At 42.5% G+C, this 18,489-nt stretch overlaps 1 protein-coding gene across 4 annotated transcripts in view; it reads right to left on the bottom strand.

Moving 5' to 3' along the window:
* Positions 1-18,489, bottom strand: part of LOC117236609 (homeobox protein homothorax) — a 503,579-nt gene that overhangs the window by 472,717 nt on the left and 12,373 nt on the right. For all 4 annotated transcript variants that reach the window (XM_033499701.1, XM_033499700.1, XM_033499704.1 and 1 more), the window contains exons 2-3: positions 15,976-16,235; positions 6,343-6,484 (exon numbers count right to left, since the gene is read on the bottom strand). In XM_033499701.1, the coding sequence (XP_033355592.1) occupies positions 6,343-6,484; positions 15,976-16,235 (402 nt within the window). The remainder of the gene's footprint in view (positions 1-6,342; positions 6,485-15,975; positions 16,236-18,489) is intronic.

Here is an 18,489-nt window from a genome sequence, read left to right as displayed (position 1 = left end):
TCATCCGTCTGGCTGTTACTTCTGTTTCCTTGGCCATCGCTTTAGAGCCACCAAAAACGTACCTTCCTTGTATCCTAAATTTCCATCTTCGACCATGAAACGCAAATGACAGGAATTTGGGACGATTTGTCAAGTCATTTGTATGAATTTGTCGGTATTCTACTAAAATCGACGAGAAATTAAAATAAAAGGGCTGTTTCGGAAAAATAGTGTTTGTGCTCCGAGACCGGTAGACTTTAACTGTCTTAGCACGATAAAACAAGTTGCACTCTAGGTAAATTTCACGAGACCTTTGTACCTTGCCTGAAATGTCTGGTGGAAATAGCAAGCGTAGCACGTTCCAAAGTGGCTAGGCAAAAGGCACGTTGCCGCAATAAAGCAATAGACAAAAGCCTGTCGAACCTGACTGGACGAGAAGATATATATTCGTCCCTTTTCACGTAACGTAAACCTAAACTTCAATGCTTGTTAACTTCTCCCGGAGGCCTTGATTCTGATGGTCATCCTTTCTAGTTTTACTTGGCGATCGTAAAGAAATTTAAAATAATTGTCCAACTTATTATTTGAACGAGTGCCGATTCGAAATGGAATTGGAGTTACCCTGACGAACACGACACAGGAGACTGTAAAAGGAAATTATTTTATATTTAGGAAATTATGATTATTTAATTGCCATTATAGAAGATAAAATACTCTTCTAAATTTATTAAAGTGTCCTATAGAATTATCTACTATTGTAAAATCGGAAAATAAAGGTATAAATTTTTTCTTCGATTGCTTACAATTTATTAATATTAAATTGAATATACAAATATAAATTGGACAGAAACGATGTTTGTTTAACGGAAACTAAATGCAATACTCGGATCTATATCAAATAGCTTTACAGTTATCTCTCTCTCTAGCAACTCGATCAATTCTCTCGACTCTACTCTTCGGTGTCTCGATTAATTCTAACGACTCTACTCTTCGACGACTCGATTAGCTCTGACTCTCGCAACACACACACTTTTCGACTCGCACACTCTGATCTTTCGATTGTCCCACCTTGAAACACGAAACCGTCCTTCTGATCTAACGTTGTCTATTGTTTTTCTCATACCTATGTAAGAACTAGGTGACTTTAGTCACATAGGCGCTCTTAAATGTAAACGAACCACAGAAGGACGACGTACACGATTTTTTTTTTTAATTTCAACCGACTTCTACTTTAAATTACTTTATGATATTACACTATTTAAATTGATCATTGTAAAATTCCACTTACCTTGATCGAAGTAGTTATAAAATTATGTGTGTATTTAAAATAGACCATAGGATAATCGATTGGTCTTCGAACGAAAAGATAACAATTGAGCGATTAGTAAAGATAACAGAGGGGAGCCAGGTGAGTGCAAAACATATGTAGTAATGTGTAACAGCCTTAAATACCGTTTATGGTTGAATAACGAAGAAAATAATTCTTCCACGATAAAATGGAAGAATAATACGAAAGCCAATGAGAAGTATTGTACTAAGCAATGAGCTTGAAAAATCTTACTCAGCTTTCGCAGGTGAGGTGCGTTTGGTTAATTACCTTCGAATCGATCAGCACGCCGCGCCGTTCACAAAGCATCGATAAGCCAGGAATGGAACCTGCGATCGTTCAACGCTCTGGAATTCTGTGTAATCGCGTTTAATTGCATCGTTTTATAAGCGGCCAATAAAGCGAGCAATAAAGTGCGAGTCTATTAAATTTTTCCATTCCACAAAATGAGAGAGAGACAGAAGGATTCGTAAAATCGTACGATTACTGTTGAACAAACGAACCGACCTTCGCATGGAAAGACCGGTAGCGTAGATAACTCGATGATGCATCATCGATCTTTGGAAGCGACGATCACGCCTCTGGCTGCGCGACAAAAGAGATGTCGCGGATGCCGTTATCGCGATTATGATAATCCGGCTTTGCGCTTGTTTACACTACCCCTCGTGCTCGGGGCAGAGGGAATGAAGCGTCCTCGAATGCTACACGTCATCGATGCGGTTATCGAGATGCCGATCGTTAAAAATTATACGCGTAAACAATTCGTTGATTCGTTCCTAATTGACTTAAGTCTGGTAAACCCTTCGAAAATTCTTTAATCATACAGATTGCATGATTCTATGTAAATGCCTATAAATGCTTCCACCAGAGGAAAAGAAAAGAGGCAAATACATACATTCCTGGGGAACGGTGTCCGCACCTTCGGGACGGTAAAGCAAGTAGCGTGCGCGGCGGACGTGCCTGTTTTGTGGTCGCATTAGTCAAGCCGTCTAAATGCGGGGGCTAACGTTTTACAAGGGTTTAATGTCCCCGGAGGTGAAATCTAATTGCAACGATAAATCACAACGGATCCTTATGCGGCACTTTTCCGTACGTCTCCTTTCTATACCGTTACTGCCTTTACGAATTGGGTCAATGCAGTGACGTTGTACTGACGTTGCAGATCACCACAGTTCGAGTGTCTGAAAGAGTAATGACGTATGCGTTCCAGGTAGTGTGACTACCTCGTGACGTGGTTTAAACTTTAAGTTGTTGCCGCAGGCCACGCGAATAAATCCCCTTTTGGGTGCTAAGGCGAAGAATTTCGTCGAACGAGTTTTTCGGTCGCGCAATAAAAGAGCGTCGATGCTCCCTTGGACGCGCGATTAATTTGGGCGCGGCGAAGCGCAACACGTCGCAACGGGACGCCGACGAAAGCGAAATTTTCACAGCGGAGCGCCCACGGTGGGCACGAAAACTGGGACAGCCGATCCATCTGGTAAAAAAGGGCACAACAATGCGCGTAACGTGGCGCAGCGGGACGCTCCTGCGGTGCGCGCTGCTACGTCGCAGGCAGCTACCAGCCTGGGCTGAACGCGGAGAGGCCAAAACCGAATAGCTCGGAGGCAACGCGAGCGCAAAAAGGGAGCGCGCGGACCACGGGGAACTGGGTTGCGTGTGGAATGTATCGGGGCCCCATAGGGCACGCACGATGCGTGGACCGCACGGGATAATGCCAGGCCCCATTGAATAGATCAATTTACAATGGCAGAAAATGAGCAGCGCTCTCTCCAGCGGCTGCGGAGCACCCCTTCTCTCTGCCCCCTCCAACGTGCTGTGCTCTCGCCACGGTTCGTCGCTTCTCACGACTTGGCGGCGGCGGTGGTCGTGCCACAACTGAGACTGCGCATGCGCCGACCGCCACCGCCGAGCTACGACGCATGCGCCCGCTCCTGTGCCGCGCACGCAACGAAAACGAAACGCGGACGAATAATCCCGTGTACGCGAGGCGCGCGCGGCCCTTTTGTCACGCGCACCGGCCCTACTATATCTCTCTCCGTCCAAGTATCGACGGAGTGTAAAAGGGCTCGAACGACACGCCTCGAAAACCACCGCAAGAGGATTGTCACCTGCTTATCTTTTCACGTGTACCGCCGATGTGCGTGTACATAATCTCACCTCCCTGACCCCTCCACCTCTGACATTATAAAACGACCTGCCTAGACATCGGCGACGACAGATCGATGGCAAGCAAAGAACGAATGGGCGAGGCGGCGCGGATTTCGCTATAATCGCCGGTGTAATCTTCCCGTCGACGACCATAGACTAGCGAAATGAATTTAACTCTCAGTATCGTGCTTACGAGCAACCAAGAAGAAACGAGAAGATGAATGTACAAAAACTTTCATAACGACCGTGTTGACTCGATATCAAAATTCATTATCTGTACTGGGAAGAAATGGGGGAACACGATCGCGACAACAGGGTAACCGGCTGTCCCCCTCGACAATTTGTTTATCCGCTCTGTGGGGACCGCGGCGTAATCTCTGAATTAGCGAGACACGTCCCATGGGCGAGGGCATACACTGTGACACCACTTCCTCGTTTCGAAAGTTTTTCACGGCGTCGCGCAATCTTCTTCATCTTCTCGAGAAGATAGTGACAGAGGCGCGCGAGGTATAACGACGTCTCTTCGCGACGTTGCGCGCTTCCAACGGACAGAAAGGGAAATTAATTGCGTCGATAGCACGGTTGAAATACGAGGTCCCTGCGTGAAAGAGCGTCAACGAGAAAAAGAGATACGTTTGCACGGCGTGGATCGCCGCGGATAGGAAGGCAAACGAGCAAAAGGCGGCGCGCAATTTACTACACGCGGCACAACGACGATTCGCAATACGCGACCGCGTTGAGAGAAACGCGACGGAGCCTTCGGCTATCCTTCTTTCAACATTTTTTTCCTTTTCTCTGTTCCGCTCCCGCTCCGTCCCTCGTCCAACCGCGTAATACTATGCACCTTATTAAGATGCAAATGTCATGTCAATTTCGCAATCCTAACGGACTTCTTCGAGAATAGTACGCGCTGTTGTGTCGCTCGGTATAATGTCGACATGCCGCGGATAAATAATAGAACGGGTGAACGATTTAACGAGAATACTAGACGATCGAGGATAAAGAAGAATCGCAGGCATTCATAAACTCGGTCTTCAAAAAAAAAAAGCGCGTAGTTTGTTTTCAAATTACATACACGACGCCGAAACAATGACGCAGCATGGAATTAACGCGAAGAACCAGGCTCACTCCTTATCCTACCTTGCGGCCAGGTTTAACTCTTATCGTTATCTGTGCGTATCCGTAGCTCGAGTCCGTTGCTACCGTGTTACCGACGCTCTATATTTGAACGTTACGACCTATCAGCTGATTTTTCCATCTGTGACACGCTCAATGAAATCGCACGTAACCCTTCGTACGCTCTCGAACGTTTAAAGCCATCGAGAACCGCGCTCGCACGGCGCTCGTCTAGAATAATTAGCCAACCGTGCCAGGCAAGAGAAACCGAGGAACGTCTCGTCGAAGGCAGAAGTGCAATTTTATGCAAAGATAACCCACGAACAACGTGGCTATCTAGCTCTACGATATACATAGGCGTCGATATCCCTCAATCTAAATGTGCTGCATTCGTTTGCATCGACTAAACGCGCAAAGAACCACCAAGGCAACATTTTTATCGTTCGTACTGTCGGCTCGACTTAATCGCCTCCGCTTTGTTTTGCACCAGCGAACTATCCATGACTATTCCGTGTCTTTGCGAAACCGTTCTATCATTACCTATGAGAAACACTATCTTTTCCGTTTCTTTGCTACGAATCTTCGTTTTTCTAAGCACGGAAAATCGATAATTTATTCGGGACGACAAATCCATCGACATCCCAGAACGTATACCATCCAGATACAATTACGGATGTATACGGCTGAACGTGCTTGAAGACCGATCTACGAACACCTTTCTCGTCGGCCTGGGCTAAGGAACGTAGATGGCGAAACGGTGTGTTTTTAAAAGGCCGAAATGATTTCGCGTATAGGTTCTCCGGTTACCTACGCGTGTGTCCTTGACAGGACTCGCCTCAGGTGAGTTACCAGAGTGAGAAACGTCGACGAAGACAGAAATACCCAAGGGAGAAAAACTAGGAACGAAGAGTGAGAAAGCAGGAGGAAAGGAGCATGCCGCGCGAACAACAACGTGAATACGAGTCTTCTTCCGGTTGGTTGGCCGCGGCAAACCACGAAGAACGCGGTTCTGAACGATCCTTCGCTCGATGCTCGTCGTCGACTAGCTCGCTGGAATTCCTAAAAATAAGTCCCAACGATGAGAGCCAGCGCTGTTTTGGACCCGAAACATCCCACGGGTTACATCCATGGCCGCGCAACGCTATTTCGTTGTCGGAGAGGAAAGGACGTGTCGAGAGAGTCGTGACTCATTTAGAGCGGCTTCAAATCTTCCTCCCTTTCTTTTTCTTTCTCTTTTCAGAGACCTAGGAGAGGTTACATTTGAACATTCTCTCACGAAGCATCTAAGCGACGACGATGTTGTTGGGTAGGATTGAGGAAACCAGGGGAGTGGACCGCTGTTTCTAGTTTTCGAATTACGAAGGGCGAGAGTATTTCGGAGTCCCGTGAAATTCGTCTATACTGACTTTAATTCTTTATGTTGTCTAACTAAGCCCAACTATTCTTGAGAAGCTTTAATTTAAAGGAAAACGATTATTCGATTTTCTACTGTTTTTGTACTCGGAACCAAACTGATTTATATTACGTTTTATAAAGTTACCTATTATAAGATCGAGATTTGTAATTAATATTAAATTTTCCAAAACCGAACGAACTTCAATATCGTAATTCTGTTATATAAAATAGAAATTTGAAATAAAATAGAAATTTAAAATAAAATAAATAAAATAGAGATAGATAGAAGGATAGAACCTTTAAAATAGAAATATACTTCCCCACGCTATCAATACGATGTCGGTCGGATATTCAAAATATAAATTGGAGACACTTACCTGTTTAGAGAAGACAGCGATGTCCTCGTTGAAGCTTTCTGACGAGCATACGTCACCGCCCGCGACGCCGGGTTCACGCGGCGTACACGTCGCCAGCTCGCACTTCTCGAAAATCAACGCAAGAAGCGGGAACAAGGGGTGTCTGTAACACAGCAAGAGAAAGCCACGGTGAGATAAATGCCTGCAACCTACCAATTCAACCAGAACTCAAGCAAATGTATTTCATGAGAGGATTTCGAAGTATTAATTAACTCCATGACTGTCGACAAACTCGTTTCATTTCTCGAGCGACTTTTTTTTTCTTTTAAATACTCCTGCTTGACTTTTCATTTGGTCGACTTTCTTTTGCTAAAAGGAAGGAGCACGGAGATGGACATGTATTTAACGTCTAATAAATTTATCCGTAGAACGGAAAACGATATCTTTGATTAAAACGCGATTAAATACTATCGAAGATGCAGATAAGAGCCGCGAAAACAACGACGAAATGGTGAAAGCGGCGCTTATTGAATGCGTCACTAGATAAAAACAAAAAATGTGTTGTCCTCGGTGGCAAAAATAGCTATAACTTCTGGAATACAAGTATTTCGTTGTGTAATAAAATAATAGAGATTAGAGTGTTTTTTCTGTTTATCTAAATTATTTACTTGCGATATCAGCGTAATAAACTGTACGTAAGCGTAATACACTAGCGATTAACACTACGCGGGTATAACTATCGACGACTAAGGTGAAAAATTTGTAACAAAGGAAGTAAAAGTATATGAAAAAAATACTTTATTTACATACTTTATAAAAACATCGCGAATATGCACGAAGAATTTCAAATCTTAAAATTTGTATACAAAAATTACAAATCGATCATAATATAAGTAATATAATAATAAAGAGAAACATTTTACCTGCCACAGATATATCATTTCTTCTTTCTCTTTTCTTTTTTTTTTTTTTTTTTTTTAATAAGTTGTCTCATATTGAGTTGGCAACTAAGTGATTCCGGATTTTGTCATTAGGTGGCAATATTTACATTTGCAGAAACTACAAACGACTAAAATTGATCGCCCTGTATCAATATTTTTAATTCCATTACATAGAAGTTCCCGATTATAGAACGATTCGATTCGCAGGCCAATCAACGTTCACCAAAAAATAACAATCGTTCGTTCGTGTTAAAGTCGTAAGGTGAATCCTTTCGCTGTCCGACGGCCAGCGTTCTTACGAGCGTTGTCCGATAAGTCCATCGACGTTTACACGTAGCTCGTGGCCGATTCACGTGGTTTTTCGCCAGGGGCGACGATATTTTTCTTCTCCCGGCGACGCTTTTCTAATTGAGTGATTGCTCCGCGAGCAAACGAATGTCGTCGTCGCGCTCGTTCAAAGAAACCGAAGAAAAGAGAATGGAAGAACGCGTCAATTAACGAAGGTGTTCGATCGACGTGTTGCCATAAAGTCTCGCCTTAGGTTTTCTATTTCGCGCCTTAATTATCCCGTTTCTTGTATCGACGCGATCGTGAACATCCGCCGCAAGTTGTACTTGCACTAAACGCTTTTATTTCGAACCAAGGGGCGAAAAGAATATTTCCATGGTGTTCTCAAGCGTGTTGCGTACCGAGCGCGGTTAACCGCGGCATTAGGAGGATCACCGGATAAGATAAGATTAGTCGATGCTGGTGCAACCACACGTTGCAACCGGGAAGGGACCGAGCTCTTGATTTAAAGTGCGCGCAACACGAGTGTATCTGTATAAAAAAAAAGAGAAGGAAAAAAATAGAAACAGATATACCCGTGACGATTTACAGCCTTTCGGCTTATGATTTACAACGTATATGTAAATAGTTGATTGCAAGATCGAGCTTAAGGCAAGAAAGGCTTATTAGTATTTTTAAACGTAGTGCGTAATAAATGAATAAAGCGGAGGAAAAGGAAATGACCGCTGAGTTAGTCTAAGGATAATGCTACCTCGTTTGCTAAGTTATTGATGTGTGCGCTCGTAAATTATTTATTTTTTTATTATTTTCTGTTCTTCTTTAATTACTACAATTCTTTCTGATTTAAAAAGACGGCGAGTTTCCTCGCGTCGTGTATATATCTTTCTTAATCAGGTATATAGCTATCAAAAACTATACAAGTATATACGATATTATTTTCTAGATTATATGAATGGTTATTGTTCGATATCCTACCAGCAAGTAGAATTTCACAGAAGGCACGATACGGGCCCGCATTTCTTCCGAAAACCCTGACAACGTGCAGCAGCCTTAATCGCTCAATTATCGTGCTCTAATCGCCAAACAATTCCCAGCGGGAAACGAACAATTTCTCGGTGGTGCGGTCACAGGCAAAGGATAGCGAAGAGAAAAGAAAAAAGAGGAAGAGAAAAGGGAAAAGCACGAAAACGACCTTCTTCTCTTTCTTACCACCTTTCTTACCAACGAAAGAGAGATGAACGAATTTTTACGCGGCCTCGGGAGGTCTCGAGACGAATCGTCGACGAAACGGCTACACGGTGGAACCAAGATACGTGGTAGCACTATGGGCAGAGGCATTGTGTACGCATGGTAGCGGGTCGCGTCTCGCGGCGTGGCAGACATAAAACGAATCGGAACGAATTTCGACAAATTGACGCGGAGCCGCCGCGAGCAACGACTCTGCGAGCCGAGCAGAGCCGAGCTGAACCGTCTAGCCGACAAAAAAAAACGAGCTTCCCTCGTGCCCTCTTTCGTTCTCTTTTCTTCCGTCCACCACGAAGCCCTCCGTGTATTTTCAAACCCCGGTCCCATCCTGTTTTTAATTCCAAGCCGGAGAAAAAACAGAGAAAAACTCCTCCATTTTCTCTCCATTTGTTGACTCGTTCTGCGTTTTCTGTCGTATCCCGAAAGGGATTTCTATTTTCACCTATTAGCCTAACCGCAACGGATACCAACAAAACGGCCGAACGAACACTGGTAAATCGCAGAAGGAAAAGCAAAGTTAAAAGTTGGCTTGTCTCGGCCGTGCTTAATTATTGCGTAACATGTATCAACGAACCATTACCGTCACTCGTGAAACAGTGAAATTAAACTATGTGCGTGTTTATTGACGCCGAGGGAAAAGAGTGGCGTTCTTTTCGTCTCTGGAAGATTGTATCGATTTAATTAGTGCCGTGTGGTTGAAGAAGCTCACTCGGTTTGCGATATTATGGATAGAACCATTATCATGGTATTCGCGATTTATGATATCGTACATGCATAAGTATATGCATAAATACGTGGCTGTCGAACTTCCTAGGACCAGTCGTTTCCGTAATTGGAAGTTTGATCGTTGTACGATCGCAGAAGGGTGGGTATTATGAATTTTAATGAACCGTGAAGCAGGTCTACTTACAACGTGCTAATTAAAAGCGTAATTCTTAATACAAGACCGTGCCTGCACTGTACGTAATTGCTCAATAAACGTCTACTTCTGAATGCGTATTGGGAAAAAAATATCGGGTTCCACCTGTTATAAACGTACAACCTAACAAACACCGAAGCAGCGCAAAAAGGACCAACATAAACGATCACTTTCACCACATATATGGCCTGATCGTCACAGGTTCAATCTCGCCGCACCGATCAACCACAAATACCTAACAATAAAACCTACTCCTACTTTTATCCGATCGAACAACGAGCCGTTTAACGGACAACAACCTTGGAACATCCGCGAACAATTACGCTTATACTCCAAAGCATAAAGATAACAAAGTAAAGGTACTAACCACTGTAACGTGAAAAAGAGGAATTATAAAAGTAGCGTCCTCTTTTTTGTACGGGGGAAAATTAAAAGCGGTTTCAGCAGGTTCTAAAAAGGGGCGTGCGGTTTGTCTTTCGTGCAATCAGGAAAACCGCCGCTATGAATGGAGGTGCACGCTTCTTAAACGGTCGCGGTGCAGCAAAGTGCAACGTCGATGACAAATGACGGGTCGGAACGAGGTGTCAGAATGACGGAACCGCAGAACGTAATGATATGATTGTCCGTTGAACGCGGAGGATATTTGCGGTTTTGTGGTTTCCGCCCTCGATTCCTAGTCCCCGCCGAACCCCCTTTTGCCCTTGCCGACCCAGCCCTTTTTTATATGCGGCCATCGGCAATTTCACGCTGTGATTCGGCCAGTTACGATACACACTATTCGGTGGTACAGTGATTCCGGGATTCGTCAACATCGTGCTTTTTACGCCCATGTTTTTCTGTGGAACGTCTGTAACAGTGGTTAAGGCAGCATGATTATTATTAAGCGTGGCGAATCGCGGTATTAATTGGGCGTAAAAGGTGGATCCATGGAGAGGATCACGGAGATTTTCTGTGGCAAATTAAAAGTTTCTTCGTTTGATGTTACATTCATTTCGAATTATTTTCAGTTCGTATGGTTTCAGCGAATGATATTGGATAATTGGATGATAGTTTTATCTCGCTACGAAGGAATTAAACTTGGAAAAGAATTGTTATTTGGTTATTCGGTGTTTTCCAGTATATAAAACTGGACAATAGAATGGCGGATTGAAAATATCCGAGTACAGAAAAAATTTTTTTAGAAGAAGATTACATGTAAACGTATTAATTTGTAATTAGAGAGGGTTGAGAATTCTATCATTCCGATATTCCAAACACTAGCTGGCCTTAAAGTTTTAGACGCGTGCAACGCGTGAGAAAACTGAATAGGAATATACGTATCCTAATGGTTTAGCATTCCTACGCGTCGAGGAAAGTTTATCAACACGTATTAATCAACATCAACGGCGAATTGAAATATCGAAATGCAACCCTCGCAACACGACAAAGCGAAGCGGCGGCAAACCGTCGCCGGTGAAAGTGAACTCTGCTTCGCATATCTGCTCTTGTACGCTGATTTTATCGCAGCTTAAATAAAAACAACGGGAATGCGCGTTGCCGATAATAAGAGATAAAGGTGGCGGGTTGAAAATCAATCGCGATATTATATTTCCCGAAAACCGCGATCTTATTCAATGTGGTTCATCGAAATGTCCACAGGTGGTTTTTGCAGCTGTTTCCTTGCTCCCTCAAAAGAAACTGCTATCAAGCGTCGAACATTTTCTAATGAAACACTATCGCTTGTCGATATTAAAATCGATTTTAATGTAGCGAGAAACTAATGGTCCACATTTTTGTCTTTTCTATTCCTCTTAACTCTCCTGTGCCTCTCCGTTCACTACTTTTCACTACTGGTATCTGATATCAAACTGACGGACTTCTATGTAACCAAATAAATGTAATAATTGCTAATAATCAGATAAATAAATAAACCTGCATTTTTTCCGAACACGAAAAGTGTTTTAACCGTTTGCCAAGGGAAAAAAGCCAGACACGTACGCTAGACACCGAAATAAAACCTCGGGATCCTGTTTTACCGGGTGGCTGTCTAACTGCAACGCGTGTGATGTAATCATAGAGCCGACGCGCACCGATCAATTCCATTAAACAGTGCATTAATATTCATTAGCCGCTCATCTGCTGAAACGTCACTCTAATGCACTAATTATCGTCAATCAGAAAAATGGAATATTAAACAGGACCACAGTCCCGTGCTTCAGCGTACGAAATCACGAAGCACTTTGAGCGAACATGGGACGGACAAACGCCAAACGTGTGTTCCGCGGTGTGCTGCCGAAGAGAGAGAACGAGAGATTTGCGTAAGACGTCTAATCCATAAATGACTCGGCCAATCATGCTCCTTGCATAAGGATCCGAGCCCAGCCGTGATTGGCAGATTCGCTTGTGCGTTACGTCTGCCTGCCAGACTTACGTAAAACTCTTTCGTGCGATCGCCGTGCAGCCGTAAAACCATAGCAAAAATCAACGCTCGTTTCGAATAAATTTTTTGCATTTCCCCCTTCTTATTCGCTGTTGATCCGTTCATGATAACATCTTCAACGAATAGAATTTTTGATAGAAATTTGATAGAAATTTCGTCGATCAGAGATTAACAAAGGGAGAGTAGTTTGTTAATTTGGCACTATCAGGTGATCGCTTGTTTGAGTGCAAATAGTAAAAAACAATTCATGTATATAGTTGGAAATTACATGATTGGCGTTCAAGTTCGGATAAGTAGATTCGATCGGCAAAGTGCATTTAATTGGGCATTAATAATTTATTTTAATAAGTGGAGACAAGGTGTTAGATTTACTATCTACTGTAACGTATTAGATTTCTAATATCCTGTCAGAGAACGTACGTTAACGCGCCGTGGATTAGATGTTTTATCGTTAACCATGCCCGGTAATTTGCGTGACGTATTCTCGCGTTAATCTCGAAAGGGTTAACCAATTGCTTTCCGCGACTTTACATCCTAAATCACCACTATCCTCTGTAATCTCGCGCTGTCCATCCAAAATAGACAGACTATCAAATAAGGCAACGATCCGGTCGCTGTCTTCGCAATGTCCAAATAAATCGTCCACAATTTCCACGTCTAAACGAAGACAGAGACGAGTCGCGGTAGCGAATGAGAGCGGTATAGACAACAGCAGCAGGTCGATTTCACCTGAACGACTCAATCGGCTTGGACGAGCGTACACGATCAGTTTGTAAACACGAGTTTATCAACGAGCAAGGAAATGAACGGCTTAGAAGGGGCTAAACGCCGTCTCGTAACGGCCCTCCGAGACGGTTGCGAGAAAGCGCTGGAATCCATTCGGGATCGGCGGCCAGGGCACACGACGAGTGGACAAATTACAGGGTACACGAAATAATGAGGCTCCCGTTCTAGGATGTATACCAGAAATCGGGCCATCTCGCGGCTATAAATCACACGGAACACGACCGAGCCGCTTCGTAAAACGGCCAATTGACGAGTTTCAGAGCCTGCTGGGAGCGTGGCACGAGGCACAGTCTCGAAACGCGTTTGCTCACCATATCCACCTTCCGCCATCGTTTCCCTCAATCACCTTTCACGCGTAGATCTATGTTTTTCTCTTTTTATTAATCTTCTCATTTATTTTTTGTTGAAATACGTCGATATATTGCCAGAGTCGAAGCGCAATCCATTAAGGTTAGCTATTATTTTTCTGAGCTGCGAATCCAACGCGGTTGATACGAAAAAACGGGAAATCATTCGGTGGGAGAGTCGTAGAAAGCGTCTCTCGATACGAGCTAAAGCTAAAGTTATTTTACACTCGCTTCCCAAAGTTGATATCGAGTACCTTTCATAAATCGTATTCTGTCGTTACGCGTTCCGTTACTTTCATTTATCAACGTACTCGCTTCGACGTTTTTTATCTGCAAGATTTTAGATCGAGGGAAATCTTGAACTTTGAGATTCAGAGCAGCTTGGAATTTTACCGAGAGTATAGAAATTCACGTACGCGCATACCTTAGTAGGAATGTCGATTACTATATGCTGAATTATGTTATTACTGGAAAATGGGCTGGTGCGTATTGAAAACACGCGACTAGAATTTTAGGCCACGTCGCTTTGCCACGCGAACTATTAAACGCGTATAATGCGAAAGAAATGCAGGATCGTAAGATAATTTCGCTCACGGTAAGAAGTAATATCGAAGAGAGAAAAGCGAACAGCATGGCGAAAGATCGAAAGTTGGACCTCGTTTCGCGAACGAAAAAGAACGACGCTGGCGCTGGATCCTCTGAATTTGGCTGGCTGGATCATGAATCATCGGTCGGGGACTCGTGTACGTGTGCACATTCGAAATTTATTTTATTCGTGTAGTCGAAGGAGGGGAGGAAAGTTCAATGGAAGAAGAACCTTCCACGACGCGACAAGAAACCCGAACGCGTTGAATATTAAAAGTTGACACCGGCACGAAGGTTTTGTTTCTTGATAGTAACACGGTGAGAAGCACACACGACAAGGAATATGCAAAGAGAAAGAGAGGAAGGGGAAGAAGGTGTTGCAATAAAGAAATAAACACGTAACGCGTCATGAATTTTCATGTAAATCACGTGTCCATTACGATTTATCAAACCCCATTGTAACGCTGCATTCCTCCATGTCAGCCGATGTATAGCGAAATTACGAGCAGATTAATGCCGATAGGGGCGTATTAACACGAGTGTCGGCGTTAAACGGTCGCCTCTAAGTATTAACCGACCCCCTTCTGATAATGGATTTTAATTCGACCGATTTTAAACGCGCGTTTTAATTGCGCGACGCTCCAAGGTTCGTGCACGTCGATGGACTTCGAACTCTTATCGTTGCAATCGTACGCAATACCACTCTTCCCTGCTAGACGTTTTCAAATTGCCTGTAATTCTACCGGTTGATAACGAAAATCCTTATCGAACGATAATTCAAGTATTTAGGTATTTATATACTTTTAGGTGGGGGGGGGGGGATTACAAAATCTTCTTTATTTTTTGAGAACATGAGACTTTTGGGGGCGAGTACCAATGAATGGGCTTGCAAAATGATCGATAGATTGCAAATTTTTATGTTTATAAGAAATTTAAAGATGTAGAAAATGTACATAGACAGTACATAGATCGCAAATAATAGACGAAGATAAAAATAAAGTGTAAAATATCCGAAGTAAAGTAAACGAAACGAATTCCTACTTAGATCCTACTTTTCTATTTGTGTCTATAAAAATATCAATTTGCGTAAAAATTCACAGTCTGCTAGTAGATCATACTGTCCGAGAAGTTCTTAATTTTAATAGCAATATGTACGATATATGTGTAACTTCTCGGAAATCAAATGATTACTCTAAATGGAAATTAATTTGATTAATTTAACTATTGTCGACAAATTTCTTCCTTTTTAAATACTTATAAACGCGTCTATGTGTTAGTACTTAACGTTAGTACTTAACTTAACGATTTGTACATGTTACAGCATAATTGTTTGGTTTCTACATGTTCACCGTTCTTCTTTCATTACACTTATACTTATGTATCTTATACTTGTCCAAGTAACGAAGATTATTATATCATGTAAGCATCTTTCTCATATTACTTACGCATATTATTGCATCTAGCCATACGTGTAACAGAACTATACGTATCATTCAAACACACCGTCACGTGTATTATCCTTGAACGTTATACGTAATTCGTTAACTCGCCTGTTATTATACTCTATACTATATGGTTAGATTTCATCATTGCGACCGCAATACACCTTGTCATTTATTCTTACAGTTCGTTTTACAATTCTATATCTCGCGAAAAATTAAAAAATAAAGAAGTATAAATATTCGAGACTGAGAAAAATCATTTACACTTTACACTCTTTTTACTTCATTTTATTACTACCTGCCCTATGCCTCGATAAAAGTAAATAAAAAATCAATACTTATTTGTTGTTTGCTCTCCGTATTCCATTTTATTTCAGTGAAAAATGAAAACACCGATGATATACATAAAAGAATAAGAAGTTTCGTCTACTCGTCACATGGAATTACCCTGCCATGCTCTTTATATTTTACTATTCTGGATCTTATGACAGGTACAGAAAGTGGACAATAATAATGATAAAAATATTCGTCGCTTCCTGTCTGTATTTTCCAATTGTATTTCGCTACTCCATAATACCAACGAAAAGAAGGATAATGAGAATAAAAATCTTCAAGCCGGGAAAAGAGATAGAAAGATGTGGAGACGAGAGAAAGAAAACAGAGAGTAAAGAGGCAAACTCACCCATAAATCGCGTCCTTGTCGCGTTTGTGGACATCGGGTACCGCAGATGCTGCAGCCGCGGCTGCCGCCGCGAGAACGTGTTGGGGTGGTTGCGGCGGGGGCGGTGGATACTGGGGATGTGCAGGTCCCATACTTCCGAGGTGTGGACTGTGATGGAGACCTGGTACACCTCGGGCGCTCCCGTGTGGATCGTACAGCCCTGCGCCACCTCCGCCACCTCCGCCCTCGAGGTAACTCCCGTGCAGCCCGCCGTCGTCATACTGAAACCACCAGAAAGCGAGAAAAAAAAATTAGTACGAATTATCGATCGTATGTATTCGCGTATGCACACGTATATATGTGTGAATATCCGTATATGTATATATGTAAACGCGTAACGCAGTGCTCGTAATTAGCGCGAGACCCACACCTTGACTGCTGGCAGATGTTCGAGGCGACCGAAAAAATTACATCGGCCAAACAGTATCGACCAGAAGGAAATTTACCATTGTTCTTAACTCGAGTGAATCGTTTTACGCGTTACGAGGTTAAAACAGGCGACGCTCGGTTTCATTCAGCTCGAAAAAGTTGTTAATCGAACGTAATTACGAGACTAGTTGGTATCACGTGCTCGCGCAGTTTAAAGCAGCCTTCGCACGCTGATACATATTGTTCTTATTGACTTCTCTCTAGTTTTACGAGGTTTCCTGAAACTATATCGGAATTAGATGTCGTTCGTTAGCTAGATATAGCAGTACTTCGATAACTGACCGTTTCTATCCCAATCGATTCTTAGAATTGATTTCGTGCAACGAGACTCGTATATATTTTATTTCCATTTAATAGAAAACAGAGACACAGCGCAATTAACTATTCGTGTCCAATTCAATGAATTTCTGCCGATTGAATTCATGTATCCGAACGTGAACTTCTGTTAATTAATCATAAATGTACCCAGGCTACGTTATATATTCGCGATCTGTAGATTTCATGTGACGCTATAATATACAAATAGGAAAGAAAGAATAAGCCAAAATTTATTTTTGATAAATATTCCTTATTATCACCCGTTAGATGACTGTGACCACAGATTGGAAAATTATACATTGGAAAATTATATTTCAAGCAAATATGAAACATCAAGCACGCATGGATATTTTAGCGTATCGACTGTATGTGAACGACAAATTCTAAACAATAGAGAGGACCAATAAATTTCTACTATATAAACTATTTATTTTGATGATAACTAAAAATAAGTAGAAGTTTACTATACTCGAGATTTCCGTGTCACCTGCGATAACTGACCCGATAAAGTCTCCTCTGATAGTCAATTAAAGATGTACTACATACTCATTCCTCTATCGATGTAAGTCATTTTTACTACCGATACATCGATACCATTACACCCAAACATAATCATCCAACTATCGCAGGATCGATAGAAATCGATGATAGTGCTGCAGTACGTATCATCGTGTGCAGATCGTTTAATATACTCATGGACTGTTTCTGTTTCGTCGGAAGCGCGTACGCGAGCTTTGAAATACCACTTCGCGGAAGCGGCTACTCCTCCATTATCAGCCATCATTATTATCCCGCCTTAGCGGCTCGCGATAATCGCGATAAGTTCGCGTAGATTAAGATATCGAGATGAACGTAAGTGAACCTTCTAACGAAAAACGAGCAACATTGTTTGTTAATACGTTTTTAATTAGCAAAGGCACGAATGAACAGCAACAGCGAGGCACCTTTATCTCTGGCTTATCTAAGCAACGCTCGACTTTGATACAGTTTTATGAAACTTACGATTCGACGAGTGTCAGTGACAAATAATTGAAGGATAAAGTCGAATGTCACAGGTTAAGGCGGTCGTAAACTTTAACGAACCGGATCCATCGATTTCGCGCTATTAATGCATTAAATATAGAAGACTCGACCGTCCTTGTTCCGAGTGCCATAGCCATGGAATGCTGGTTGTTCCGCGCAAAAATAGGCGGAATTTATTTCCGCTCTCCGCGAGACAACCGTCGTCAAACGGGGAGGTGTACGCGCAATCGAAAATACACCGGGTTACAGAAATACCGAGGGGGACACTTGGGAATTTATTGCGAAACCTCTTCTGCGTTTCTGTCTGCGTCTTTTTTTACTCTTCTTTTTATTCTCCTTACATCTATCTATTTTATCACCTTTTTTTCTTTCTCTTTTAGCTTATCATTGGACTGGACGTAAGTAGAATATACGTAAGTAGAATGAGTAATCAATATTGATGGACCAAGAAGAGAGGTGATAGAGTAGGGGATAGTACAAGATGGCTAGAAAGCGAAAGCAACGCACGATCAAGCAATTCGAGGTGCAAGTGGAATGAGTGGAGCGAACCTTTAGACGATAGCGACGCGCGTGAAATATGAATTTCGTAAGCGTGCGTGGTACGTGGCGTGTGCGGAATCGTTGAAATTTGATCGAGTGGAAGGCGCTTCGCTGGAATCGTATTTTGAGAGGAATTCGCGGAGAAAATTAAGACATGGCGAGATC

Source organism: Bombus vosnesenskii, unplaced genomic scaffold (genome assembly GCF_011952255.1).
Source record: "Bombus vosnesenskii isolate JDL3184/JDL3185 unplaced genomic scaffold, Bvos_JDL3184-5_v1.1 scf7180000013351, whole genome shotgun sequence".
In the NCBI taxonomy this organism is placed as follows: Eukaryota; Metazoa; Arthropoda; class Insecta; order Hymenoptera; family Apidae; genus Bombus; species Bombus vosnesenskii.
The sequence above is the reverse complement of the archived record's forward strand: the minus strand, read 5'-3'. Positions and strand labels throughout refer to the sequence as shown.